The sequence below is a fragment of the Scophthalmus maximus genome, chromosome 4 (assembly GCF_022379125.1).
Source record: "Scophthalmus maximus strain ysfricsl-2021 chromosome 4, ASM2237912v1, whole genome shotgun sequence".
Lineage (NCBI taxonomy): Eukaryota > Metazoa > Chordata > Actinopteri > Pleuronectiformes > Scophthalmidae > Scophthalmus > Scophthalmus maximus.
Window position 1 is genome coordinate 11,873,142 of NC_061518.1, and position 13,470 is coordinate 11,886,611.

At 39.1% G+C, this 13,470-nt stretch overlaps 2 protein-coding genes across 9 annotated transcripts in view; both read right to left on the reverse strand.

Moving 5' to 3' along the window:
* Window positions 1–2,535, reverse strand: part of dennd5a (DENN/MADD domain containing 5A) — a 31,647-nt gene extending 29,112 nt beyond the window's left edge. For 4 of the 7 annotated variants that reach the window (XM_035629267.2, XM_035629265.2, XM_035629266.2 and 1 more), the window contains exon 1: window positions 2,299–2,534. In XM_035629267.2, the coding sequence (XP_035485160.1) occupies window positions 2,299–2,398 (100 nt within the window). In that variant the 5' untranslated portion in view covers window positions 2,399–2,534. Of the gene's footprint in view, window positions 1–2,298 lie in introns of all 7 variants that reach the window. The other 3 variants (XM_035629269.2, XM_035629268.2, XM_035629264.2) reach the window with 2 other exon arrangements.
* Window positions 2,536–5,134: 2,599 nt separating this feature from the next.
* tmem41b (transmembrane protein 41B) lies at window positions 5,135–11,940 on the reverse strand. Of its 2 annotated transcripts, none has more exons than XM_035629510.2 (7): window positions 11,662–11,940; window positions 10,456–10,573; window positions 9,585–9,713; window positions 8,897–8,990; window positions 8,233–8,337; window positions 7,553–7,691; window positions 5,135–7,462 (listed from the first exon to the last, which is right to left on the reverse strand). In XM_035629510.2, the coding sequence occupies exons 1-7, from the start codon at window positions 11,756–11,758 to the stop codon at window positions 7,293–7,295; spliced, it is 852 nt and encodes a 283-aa protein (XP_035485403.1). In that variant the 5' UTR covers window positions 11,759–11,940; the 3' UTR covers window positions 5,135–7,292. The 2 variants fall into 2 exon arrangements, with proteins under 2 accessions (XP_035485403.1, XP_035485405.1); XM_035629512.2 differs by lacking the exon at window positions 11,662–11,940 and adding an exon at window positions 11,402–11,542.
* Between the last annotated feature and the right edge of the window lie 1,530 nt (window positions 11,941–13,470).

Sequence of the window (13,470 nt, forward strand, 5' to 3'; positions counted from 1 at the left end):
GAGTCTTTGAAAACTAAAAGCAGCTTTCGTTGTTATTGCTCAAAGGAGGAAAGGACTTTCATTCAACCACAACAGCGACATAACACACCTCTCACTACCTGCTGAGTCATAATTAATCACACACGCACACACACAGCTCAGAAGTCCACCCTATTAATCACTGCGCTGTAAAAATCAGCTGTACAAAAAGGTGTTTTTTTTCTCTTTTTTTTTTTTTTTTTCAAAAGACAGGACAGTGGATTGCAGGAGCTAGATGAGCGTATTTGCAGTAACCCGGTCAACAAGAGATTATACATCTTAATACAGTTACTGCCAACCGACCTAAAGCTGCTTCACGTTAGTAGATTTACACATGACCGTCAGCCGGAGTCTGACCTTTGGTGACCTAAGTGAGGACTTTCCTGTCTCTATTAATGTTTCTTTAAGAATCATTTGAATGTAAATTCAGGGTTCCATTACTCTTTATTAAAGTTGAAGCTACAGTATATTATGTCTCTTTAAACCCCTTTTGCTTCCGTCAACACTCAGGGTTTGCCCCAGGATATTTTGTAAGAAGACGTGGTGCTGTGGAAAACCCTGACATTAACTTTGAGGGATGCCTGATATTCACATTCAGGGAATATATTTGCATTCATGAGATCAGAATGAGAGGTCAATGTCGATTAATACCTCTGTTGCAGTATATCTAATTTTATATTGTGCTATATTTCAGAAAAAATAAGTGACAAAAAAATGTATGTGAATGACAGGTTTTGGTCTGACTCAGTGAAATAAATACATAACAAAATAAGGAAACGTTATCACACGTGAATCACACAAAAAAATCCCCTTAAAACTACATAATTTCGAGCCATACCCTTGAAATATTAAAATGGATTACTACCAATGGTATCTACAATATGGTGAAAACTCCTGAGAAAAGACAAATCAATGTATCCTCACAGTATATAGTGTGGTCATGTTTTACTTTACCGATATGAGCCTTTCCCAGACAAAATGGTACAGGCATTTATGTTTGCCTGATGAGAAAATATCTATTTTACAGAATAAATAATGCAGAAAAGATGTTTAGATTTCATGTAAGGACAAAATAAACATGATATGTTTATTTAGTTGATTCAAGTTCTATATATTTGGATGTCAAGTTAAAAATCAAATCATCAAGCCTTAATCATCTTCCTTTGCCATAAGAGTTTGATAAAGACATCGTAGGAATGTCAATGTTATATATCCGAATCTGAGATTTTTCATGCCCCAATATCATTATTGGCATCAAAAATCCACATCAGTGGGGCCTCAGTAATTAGTATCAGTACCAAATGATGTGGTTCTTTCCAGGTGAATTATAGATATATGGAAAATATAGATTTTATGGAAATACAAGTGTGTCCTATATTGTAAAAACCAAAGTACAGTACACTGGCAACATATGCTGACCACACTTAAAGGAATGATGAGGTGTCCTGTTGCCATGCTGGAATGTCCCACAGTTCATGCTGAGGGGACCAGAGGATAACATCTGCCCACAGTGTCTCATGCAGATGTGCACATCCTCTCTCTCTTCCATGCAATCACGTGCTCATGCAGATACATCACAAAGGACAGGGGTCACGGTGCCAGCAAGCAGCGGGGGGGGGGGGGGGCTATAGGTGTGTCACTCACAGCCCACTCCTGTTTAAAATGACGTTAGAGCCATGAATACAGTGGTGTGTGAGGGGAGGGGAGGGCCTGGAGGAGGTTGCTGGAAGACGACGGTCACATGCACAGTGTGGATGATCCTGTCAGGGGTCGATGATGGGGGGGTGATCATTGATACACGCGGTGACAGCCACTATGACAACAACAACAACATCTTCCAGCTGTAATAACGTTGCGTCGACATCAGCGTTATTATATATATATATATATATATAATTTATTTTTAATCATCACCAGCAGAATAACCTGAATTAACGTCGAATGTTTGGTTATCATAGCGCAGAGCTGATCTCCGATCATCTCGACCTCTCGACACACGTCAACGAGAGATGGACGTCGCGGGGCAGCGATCCTCTGCGCTACAAACAAACAGGCGGAGGGGAGGCGAGCTAGGCCGAGCGTCACGCTACGATCCCCATAACACACGTTATTAGTGTTGCACCCTTTTCAACAGAGACGACAGACACGTTGAGATGCTGTATACATATATAAAAAATAAAAAAAAGCTAAAGAATAATGTTAACGTTATGTTATTAGAACCCTCCCTTCCTCGTTTGCCATCAGCCCGACGTTTACCGCCGGTGGCTAACGTTCTCTTACCGGACAGTTCGTCGGGTTCCAGTCCGCTTTCGGTGTCGAGTCCGCAGATCACGAAATAGTCTGCGAACCGGCAGGAACCGGAGCTGAAGCCGGTGGTCATCTTGAGACTGGTCCCGTGGTTCCCTTGTCCCCGCGACCGGGAGCATATTAAAGGGACCGGGAGACGTGATTTCTCTTCGCCATCGCAGATGCTTCGGCTGCTGCGCTGCGACGCTCCACAATCACAACCGACCCGGAGCTAACCAGGCTGACGGTGCGGACACCGCTCATCCGGTCGGGCTCCTTCACAATAAAAGTCCATCGCAGCATCGGTAAACAAGAGCAAAAACCAGGTGAACACGTGAAAATGCATTATAATGATCTGAGGATAGACAAATTGATACATCGTCACAGTATATAGTGTGGTTATGTTTTACTTTACTGATATGAGCCTTTCCCAGACAAAATGGTACAGGTATTTAGGTTTGCCTGATATCTATCAGAATATCTATTTTACAGAATAAATATTGCAGAAAAGATGTTTACATTTTACGTAAGGAAATTATGTATTTTTTTTTATGGTACTTTATATTTGGTTGTCAAGTTAAAAATCAAATCATTAAGCCTCAATCATTTTTCTTTGCCATAAGTGTTTGATGAAGACATTGTAGGAATGTCAATGTTATATATATACAGATCTGAAAATGCAGTATAATGATGTGATGTGACTTTTAGAGCAACATACACTTTTCTGCTTTAATCATTGCTCCACATGCGTATACACGATCCAATAACATTGTGGTTTTACACTTTCTGTTTTAAAGGTGAGTGTAAATCTGTCAATGGACAACAAATTGTCTGACTCTAATTAATAATCGATTAACTGTTGCAGCGCTACTTAATACATCAATCAAATCAGTAGTTGGTGTGACAACCATTTTCCTTTAAAACAGCACCAATTCTCCCCAGTAACTTGCCCACAGTTATTCAAGGTACTTGACGTGTAAGTTGATCTAAGCATCTTTGGAGAAGTGGTCCCATCTCTGTTGCATGACAGTTCTTTGTGACTCTGGCTGTGTGTTTGACGTCATTGTCTCACTGGGACCAGTCAAGGGCCTCTGACCGTACTATGTATATGAATATATGAAAAAATCTAAACATGTAAACTGCCTAAAACATTTGCTTATGTTTAGCGGCTCATTTATCCCCACACCACAGCAATATGTATTTTTCCAAGACTAAAAACAAGAGTCCACCAATTTTGCCATATTTGTATATTTCAAAAATTCCCAGTGTTTGTTTCCATTCAGAGTCCCCATGCAATTTTATGTTTACTTGGGGCGAATTATTTTATTCTGAAGGAAATCCCCACCGCTTTCGGTTGCACTCACCATTTCAAGTTTGACACATCCACAGAAATCAAAAGCCTTGCAGTCGAAATGCATTGTGGTCCATCAGCAGCAGCACAGCTGCAGTCATCTGGTGTGGTCGATCACATCCACGGTGTTGAATGAGGTTAACGCTGTTCATGTATGAATACATAAACCTGCCAGGGATTATTGAGACCCAGGAACCAAGTGCAGCTATATTTTCGATTATTCTATTCTATTTAGTAAGCTTAAGACAGAACGTTGGTTATTCTTTTCTAGAGAAGCCTCAATATTCCATCCTTTGTTTTTTAAGAGTAGTGTACAAGTATATATCTTATCAACAGTCGTGTATAAAAAAAAGTAAAATCTTTACAATCACATTCTTTTAACATTTGCTTTTTATTGTCCATTATTCTTTTTTTTATATTGATTTTCGTTTCTAGATTGCTTTGTTTTTTTGTTACCTGTCCTTTGTACTTTTATATTAAAGTTTTTTTTATATCATCTTGACCAGGACTCCCTGGCAGGGGAGATCCTCTATTGTAACTCAATGGGACCTCCCTGGTGAAATAAAAGATTTATATTTCATTATTATTGACCATTTCCACAGCATGTATCTAATGAAGATATTGCCCTTGTATGTCAGGGGAGAAAAAACAAGTTCAACATGATGAAAATCTACACACTGATAGTTCCTACTGTTTTCCTACTCACAACATCATGATATAGTCATTTCCTTCAACGTTCAATTATTTACTATCTATTTATATCTTAAATATCTACAAATTTCCCCGATTAACCTATTTTTATAAGCATCCACACTCTAGGACATACTAATGTGAGAAGAGTCGATTGTTGAATGTCATGTTGTCCTTAGGACCACGGCTATTATGGTGTGTTACCACCTCCTTACCACCGGGTGGCGCCCATCCCTCACTTCTGTGTGAAACTTATTTGTTTAATACTAATTTCCGCCACAAGAGGTCGGAATGCACCCCCGTTTTTATAGTCTTATTCTAGATTATTTTAATGTCTCCATGTTCTCTACACATAAGGTACATTTAATGTGCATGTTGGGAAAGTATGTAACTTAACTTCCATGTCTTTATTTTTGCCCACACATGTTTATTAATTGGTTAAGCCTCTACCTGACGTAAGTCAGGTAAGTCCTGACTGGAAGGACGAGATGAGACTGGTATTATTTTATTCGTTTATAAACATATTATTTGTTTATTTGTTTTGATTTATTAAAAATCTTTCAGATGATGGTGAGATATATTCACAACTCCCAATGCTACTATTTTGTATTATGTATAGTAAAAATAATACACTAAACATTCCGTTCAGCTAAGCCTTTTTTTTGTGCGTCGTTTCAACTGTAAATTAATTCGTATTTTATTGAATGTTGTAGTTAGTATTTAGATAGTTCACTGCTGCAGCATGATTAAACACATGCTCTTTACAGATAAATCTCAGGAGAGCAATCATATTTTCTACAAAATAATTTTTAATGATTCAATAAATATAAAAACAACATAAATTAGATTAGATAAGACATAAATGTGCAATCCGTAAACACTTCATACTGCAAGACATCACTGCTCAGTACAAAATAATACTGCTTTTTGAAATGTTAACAGAGGTTTACACAAGAGTTGCCTCACAGCATCTTCGATAGGGTAAGAGGACAAAAAACACCAATAAAATATCAAAGCATTATGTCCAGGAAAGGTTTAAGTTTAAATATTTTAGCAAAAAGGGAAAATATTGAATTGAAAGCTACCATCTTTCTTTTGTTGGCAAATTTAATAATATGGAGTAACATGAAGATCATCTAGCTTTCATTAAATTAAAAGGAAAGGAAAAACATTAAGGGCCTGTTTGTAGTATTTAGTTATTGACTTAACCACAAAGGTGCAATTTCCACGATAACAATGAACTTCTGGTGAACAAAAGTAGTTCCTTATTAAACCAGTAAGAACCATAAGAACACAAGAGTATTTGATGCAGCATTAATTCCTGCTACATGAAGGCAGTTCTTGTTAAGACATAGAACTGAAGTTCAACAAAAACATGATGCTTATTTTGTGGAGATGTTAATAATGTTACAGTAGGACACAGAAAGTCTGTTGAGTATTAAGACATTAAAAACAAGATGTAAAAACAGGAAATTTCAAAATGCGCCAAACCAACTACCTCTATAAATATATGCAATTTTAAGAGATTTAATAAAAGATTTACTTCCATGTACAATCACTGCATTAACATCTCTGGTGACTGTCCTGAAAGTATTTTAAGCAACAGCAATAAGTTACAATGTTTACACAGGCAACAAAGGAAAAAAAAAACATTTCAGTAATCTTTCATTGCACAGGACAAAATTAGCCATGTTGATGTAAAGAACGATCATGAATCAGACATCAGAATACCTTTCTCCTGGTGGAGGATGGAAGCAGTATTAAAAACAAGGTAAGGCTGGGATACTTCCATCTTATTGAGGACACTTGGACATCTGCAGTTCCATTCTGGCATAGCAAACAATATCATGGAGTGGAGACAAATACACACGATCTGAACACACACACCTACAATTGTGTACATTTTTATCACTATCGCATATCATCAGAGGCCAAAATTAGAGTTACTTTGTCAATTTTGTGCATCTTACTACACAAACATCTGTTGCGTTGACGTACTAAGTAGTCACTGTTTAAATAAAAAAAAAAAAAATCTATTTGTGTTCGGCATTCTTGTAGAAATTTTACATAATCTTAGTCTTTTCTTCACAAGTCACAGTACAAAAGGTTGAAAATATGAAGAAGTGGGTAAAACTAAAAACAGCGTTGTGGCAGTGGATCCAGGCACCTCAAGAACGATCATGGGAACTCACCAACATTTTCTTCACCGCAGTTTCATCCTCCCCTTACGCTGCATAGATGTGCCAAGACTAGCACCAGGTTTTTTAAAAATTTACTTCAGAAAACCCACTTTCAATAGAAGCGTGACAGTTACTGCTGTGGTGGTTCACTTCATTAGGTTTAAATTTGACCCAAACATGTCAAAACAAATATTAAAAGAGGGAGGTGGATTTTTTAAAAAGGTGCTACAACTAGGATGAAGTAATTTGTACGCTATTGCCAGAGGGAAAAAGTTACTGATGACATTGCTTTTAGCAGTTTCTAGCAAGAAAAGTAAAACAGTAGGCCCCATAAAAAGTAAGATGTATGAAACAACTGGTACCTACATTATTTCAATCCAAGTATCAGAATAATGTGTTTACAACATCCTACAAGTAGCACCTTTAATTGTCTGACAAGAATCATATGATAATAAGCAGTAATTTGATTATAAACAAAAAATGAAATTGCTCTGAATAACAAAATGTGCCACAGTCAACAATATAATTCACAGAACCCCCCCCCAAAAAAAACTTGTGCAAGGAGCGGCAAGTTTAAACTTTACTCTACACCAAGAACGACCCACCACTGCATGCGTTCTGAAGTCACTGAGTGCTTGTGCCAGTGGGTGGAGATTCTCCAACCAGCCCCAGGCAGCGACTTGGATGACAGCTGGATGTTCCTGAGCCCGAGGGAAGTGGGTGTTGGGATCAGCCAGGAGATGAGGTTCTGAGGTGTTTGCAGTGCTCTACTCTAGTTTCTGCTGCAGCTTCTTCTGGAAGCAGACAGGCAAGATGGAGAGCACGGCGAGGACACCGAGCACCGCCAGTGAGTTCCAGGACACGGCCTCGCCAGCTGTGGTCAGTTTGTACAGTGTCGTACCCGCGTTGATCGCTACAAAGGATGGCGGTGCCACTCCTGTGAATCAACCAGGGTTGAATACAGGTGAGTACATGGCAACAAATAATAGTAAAATGAGAACTCGACAGAAGGGAGAGGCAGTCTCACCGAGAAAGGTACCGATGAAGAAAACTCCCAAAGGCACATTGATGACAGGCGAAGTGATGTTGATGAACCAGTTGGGAAGAAAGGGGGTAATCCTCAGGAAGATGATGTAATTGATTAAATGGTCTCTATGTTTGTCAACCTGCAGGCAGAAAGTCACAAGCACAAAAAGTCACAAAATATTGCAACCCAATAAATCCTATCTGTGACGTTTATAATGATCAGTTTTTTATTGACGCTGTGTCAGAGTGTTGGTTCCACTGTTGAGGAAGAAATCGGTGGTGGTTTCATTACAGTTGTATATGTTTACAATACAGCACCACCAAAACGTGTAGTGTTAAGCTAATCAAGACAATAATGACAAGATTTGATAAGTACAATAATCGTTGGTTAAAGCCAAACCTTTGTCATTGTAGTTCTTTTAATAATGGCACTTATTTTAGGTAAAAATAGCTTCAGCGAAACAAAAAAATCACCTGAAAGCTGAATAAACATCGCTGACACCGTGTCAACAGCAACTGAAAAATATAAACTTCACAAAGGAAGGTTTTACAGCAGCAGTACTGTGCTGGATTAAAATAGATTGTATTGCTGTTCGTTATAAACTGGGGATTGTACATGACCAAACACTGAAAAAATCGATAATGAAAAGAGAAAACTGCTGTTCTGTAAAAAGCTCTTACCTGCTGTGACCATTTCTGTGCTCTCTCTGTGAGATATCTATAGACCACAGGTCTGCCCACCAGATATGAAAGCATGTAGCAAAAGGAAGCACCAAGGCCAGAGCACTGCCAACAGATAAAACACATGGTGATCAACGGAAGCATTCAATGAGTAAGAGACAACCACAATGTAAAAAAAATAATAAAAAAAAACACAAAAAGATAACTTTGAAGATTATTGTTATACTGGAAATTGGAAAAATTCATTAGTAAACTAAAAAAGAAAAAAACCCTATTGCCACCAAAAGAACACATCCAACCATTATCTCAATCTCAATCAAGCTGGTTGAGATTGTCGAAGCAAAAAACGTGTTAGTGTTTGTCAGTGGTTTTAGCAACAATATTTAAACAAAGTACATACATCCTCACAAAAATGAAAAATCTTGTTAATCATCACAGATAAGACAGAAAAGCCATTACCAATTTGTTTCAGATTCTTAAACTCGTGTCTGGACCAAGCAGATTTTAACTTTCAGTTATCACTTCTCTGAGAAATGCATGTAAAAGAGGCCTACAGGATTCATTTTTGCAAAAGAGGATGTGGAAAATATTTCAGCACACAGATTATTAGTTACACAACACAACATTTGTTTTAAATAGCACATTTCATACTGTCCTTACTCACCAAGCAAACTAAGAAAAGAGCCAGGGGGAAAGGGTAAAGATATCCAGACAGGATGCTGAGGAAGATAGATCCAGGTATTGCAAATGTCTGGAGGCTGACAAAAGTGTCAAGGTAAACGACTTAAAAAAAACAAAACAGCAAAATCAAATGAACCAAACATATTCCTCGGATTGCTCCAGCCTGCTGAATCTGAGTGTACAAAAGAAAAATATACAAAAAGAAAAGGAGGAAAACTGTATTTTCCCGTCATCTTCAGCAGTTGCTTCTAAACCAGATGTGTCCTCCTATTGTTATTCCAAATGCAAAAGGTCAACTAAACAGAAAATTGTTCATCTTTTGTCTAGAATTTGAGCAGGTTATAAGATAAGACAAGACTTGGAACTAACGTTTCTTTTGCTTGACTCCGCGTGCAGAGTGACTGGAGGAGTCTATCTGATGTTGAGCCCTTTCAGATGTTGAAATGCTGCTGGACAGGTTTTGTAAGCCACGACGTGGAGATAACTTTCTAAAGAATGTCTGGTGAAATAATACTTCAAGTAAACAACAGGAGCTGTGGTCGCTCTTTCTATGGCGTCATCCCAGGATCAACAACCCAAGGCTAAAAATTATCACTGCAAACACTTTAAACACTGGTGTGCGGAGGAGGATATATTTCTCCAAAAGCTGCATATTTTTGCTTTAAGGATACAAAACATATGTTGCAAAGTAGGCCACCAGCACTTGAGTGTAGTAGGTGTCTTTGTATTTGGACAACACGGTTCCCAAAGCTTTGGCATCATCCATGTCTTTAGGGATCTTGATTTTCTCCATTTCATCACTGCAAAAGAAAAAGAAAAAGAAAAGACACTGTAATCTTCAGTCATGTACATTTCACACAAACATTTTCTGTTTGTTTTCATCACAATACAACCATTTATGGCATTTGTAGAGAGAAAGACAAGAAACAAGGACAGAGCAAAAGAGGCAATGACAAGCAATTCGGTTATCGAGTTAAACCAAACAGTTTGGGAAAACTGTCATTCTTTAACACTGCCACTCTTTGTTTGGTGACCTGTTAACTTCAGGATTTATTTCAATGATTTACTTTTACTCCAGTCCTCAAAGTGGAGGACCTCAACTAAGACCAAGGCTGAAAACTAATGGTCGGGCACAAATCTCTGAAGTCAGTGCAATTTAAAAAAACTTTTATTATCCTATTATACAATTATTTTCATTGACACACTCCTGTAATTATAATCTTATGTAATTTATTTGTTTGTGTGTTTGAACCAACATAATTTGCTTTCTTTTTTTTCTCATTTTTACATGTCAAATCACTTACGATTGCTTTAACATGTCAATAAACATTACCAGCCGTGCGGATTAAAACAGGCCCTAATACAAGAAATCTGACTATTTATTATGTTTTCACAAAAAATATTTTAAACTTGTATATGATCATATCATTACCACTCATTTGGTTTTCTATCCTTGGCAAAAAAAAAATTTTAACATCATTTTTTCTTCAAGACAGGCATTGTCAACTTTTAAAGACGTTGGGTAAATTAAAATCAACTTACTCAGGAAGCTCCGGGAAGTTCCTGTAGACCAGGTACATGACTGAGGCAGCGCAGGTGAAGATAGATACCAGGATCAGGAGCGACATGCGCGCTGAGCCACCTGCACTATGTTGAACCTCTGTGGGTAACGGAGAATAAGAGCGAACAAGAGTTTGAGAGAAACAAACAAACTAGCTACCAGGGAGCCTTGTGTAATTTGCTTACGAGTTTTGCATCACTTGTTCTCTACAGGGAACTGAGCCTCCCCGATGAGACAGTCTCTTGCTGTTGCTGAGACAGTCTGCTGTGCTCAATTATGCTTTATGAGATGGGGCAGCTGTAATATCTCATTTCAGGAGTCACAGGTTTTATGTTTTTTGTAGGTCATAATGTCCCTGTTTTGGTGGTTGACTGTGCTAACCAACTTCCAGCATAAATATTCGCCAAATGACACTGAAAAATATTTCTCTGTATTTCTTTAACGACATACACAAAATTGGCACGTCATTATATACCCGTCTTCTACAAATCATGAACAGAATTACCTTTATGAACTTAGGATTCAATACAAGACTGTAGAATTAGACGACATCATTTATAACATATGTACCTCATAAACTGGCAACTGAGTGTAGACAACAAATTATGAAAATAATTTGGAATTCACATACTGTAAGTGAATCTAAGTTGTTTAAATAACTAATATAAATATAAATAACTTCTACTCCACTCCATCTATCCGGTGTACTTACTTACAAGTTACTTATATAAGAATATGGATTTACACACATACAACACACACCTATGCAACGGCATATAAAATACAGTGAAATACTTTTTTATATGTTATTCCATGAGCTGTATTATGTTAATACATGAACTCTAATACTCTGTGGAGAATCTGAACATTACTCTGCTCTTTGAAAAACATCCAGCTATATTCAAACACTTCAAATGTTGTTCGCACCTTTAGATACTAAAACACGACTGCGGTTTTTTGATTTCTTTCCGGTATCTGCTTCGATGTTGTCGAGCTAGCCACCTTAGCCGCCGTAAGCTAGTTCAGCTCCCCCCAGCTCCCCCACACACACCCGCCTCGAAGCAGAGATACCGTTTGTCAATGTATCAAACCGAAAGCCTTTGCTTTGTTTCCCCCCTGCTTCGCTCCCCGGCCAGGTGGACCGTTAGCGAGCTAACAGTTAGCCACCAGCTCCTGAAACCACATACCCCTCAGTGCCCGGGAGTCGCTACCGGTCGCCCTCGCCTCGTCCTGGGACGAGGACGAGCCGTCGGCCTCTCGTCTCTCCCGTCGCTTTTTGGCCATTTTCCGGCGGTTTGCGTCGAGGTCGGCCGGACTGGGGGCACCGAGGTGTGTAGCGGCGGCAGCCGGCGGGTGGAGTGACACCGGTCGGTGCGGTGGTGACAGTCCGCTCACACTGACACGTCACACAGAATGACCTCGCATCCTCAGAGCACGTGAGAATCCAGAGGCGCCCTGCGTCACAGCGACCCCGTCCGTCTTCTTCTTCACCTTCTTCCTCCGCCGCAGTGGGCGCGGTTTAGAGGAATGCTGCCTCCCACTGGTGATGTAACGTCATTGCAACTCATGGCGAGATCGATAGGTAGGCAGATAGGTAGATACTTTATCTATCCCAAGATGGGAAATTCCGGTGTAACAGCAGCATGTTTCACACAGGAAACAAAATATATACAATATATACACAAACAAGCGGAAGAAATATACGAATTGCAAAAATATAGAGAATACGAATAATAACTATAAAGAATTTACATGAATAATTAATAGTGGAAATAGTACAGTAGTACAATCAGTTACCAATAGTGTGCAGAGGAACATGGTAACAGCGAAGCTGAATCAGTCTATTGGAGAAGGAGCTCTGCTGTCTGTCCAGTGTAAGGTGGAGAGAATGGTCAATTGGTTTGAGCAAGTATAAAAGCTACTTTCCTGTCTCCCTCTCTTTTTTCTGGAAACACCTTGCAATTTTCTAGGGAAGAAAGTAGTTTTCCTAATGCCATGAAAGCAAGTCCTTCTTACGCCTGTATGGAATCAGAAATTGCATCACGACAAGTTGCACAGACTCCAGGACTCCACAGTATTCACATTTCCCATCTCTGTGGTTCTCCACTAGCATCGACCCAGTTGATAGTCATATTTAATGTTGTCCTTGATCTCTACGTTCTGAAGCAAATTAAAGGGAAATTCTGGAATTTTTCAACAGGGGCCCTATGTTTAAAAACATGGGTGTGACTTCTCGTTGAGCGAGATGTGTAATGTTGCAAGACTCTTAGCAAAGACCCAGAATAACAATTTGGGCCTATTAATAGCTGGGGTAAAAAAGGAGTGGAAATTTCATAGACTATTGCAGTTGCCCCATAGGATTGCATTATAGCCACTGTTGCTGTGCCGCGGCTGCCGAATGAGGCGATCTACTGGCCGATTCCAAACATTTGTTAAGTACCATTTATTTACACACAATTGTAAACGTAGAGCCCGGGTTTACAAATACCAGATTACCCCTTTATCTATATTGCCAGGTTTAACTTATGGTTGGATGTGCTATGATTTTCTTTCCTTTCACTACATCCTGCTCTTGTTGTCACAGATGATTCAGTCTCTCACCGATGATGCAGCACTCCATCCTGCCAAACAGCATCTGTGCTGAGCTTGACATGTAGCCTGGATAATATCCATCTTAGCCAACGTAGATTTGGTCATATGCCAAGCACCCATAGTCACAGATCTCTCTTATCATAGCTTTATTCATCCTCAGCATTTGATTCCCATCTGCCCCCACCTCAGGAAAATCCAGCCAAGCAATTTGTAATATTAATGACCTTCTCACGCTGCTTCATAGGGAGCCAAATATTTCAACCATGATGTGACTTCCCGGACTCCGTATCTACGTCATATTGACCCCAAAAAACAAATAACCCCCCCCAAAAAACTACAACTACCAAGATGCACTGGTTGCAACCGGATGTTCGTGTTGCACAAATCTGGCTTTGATCTATCCG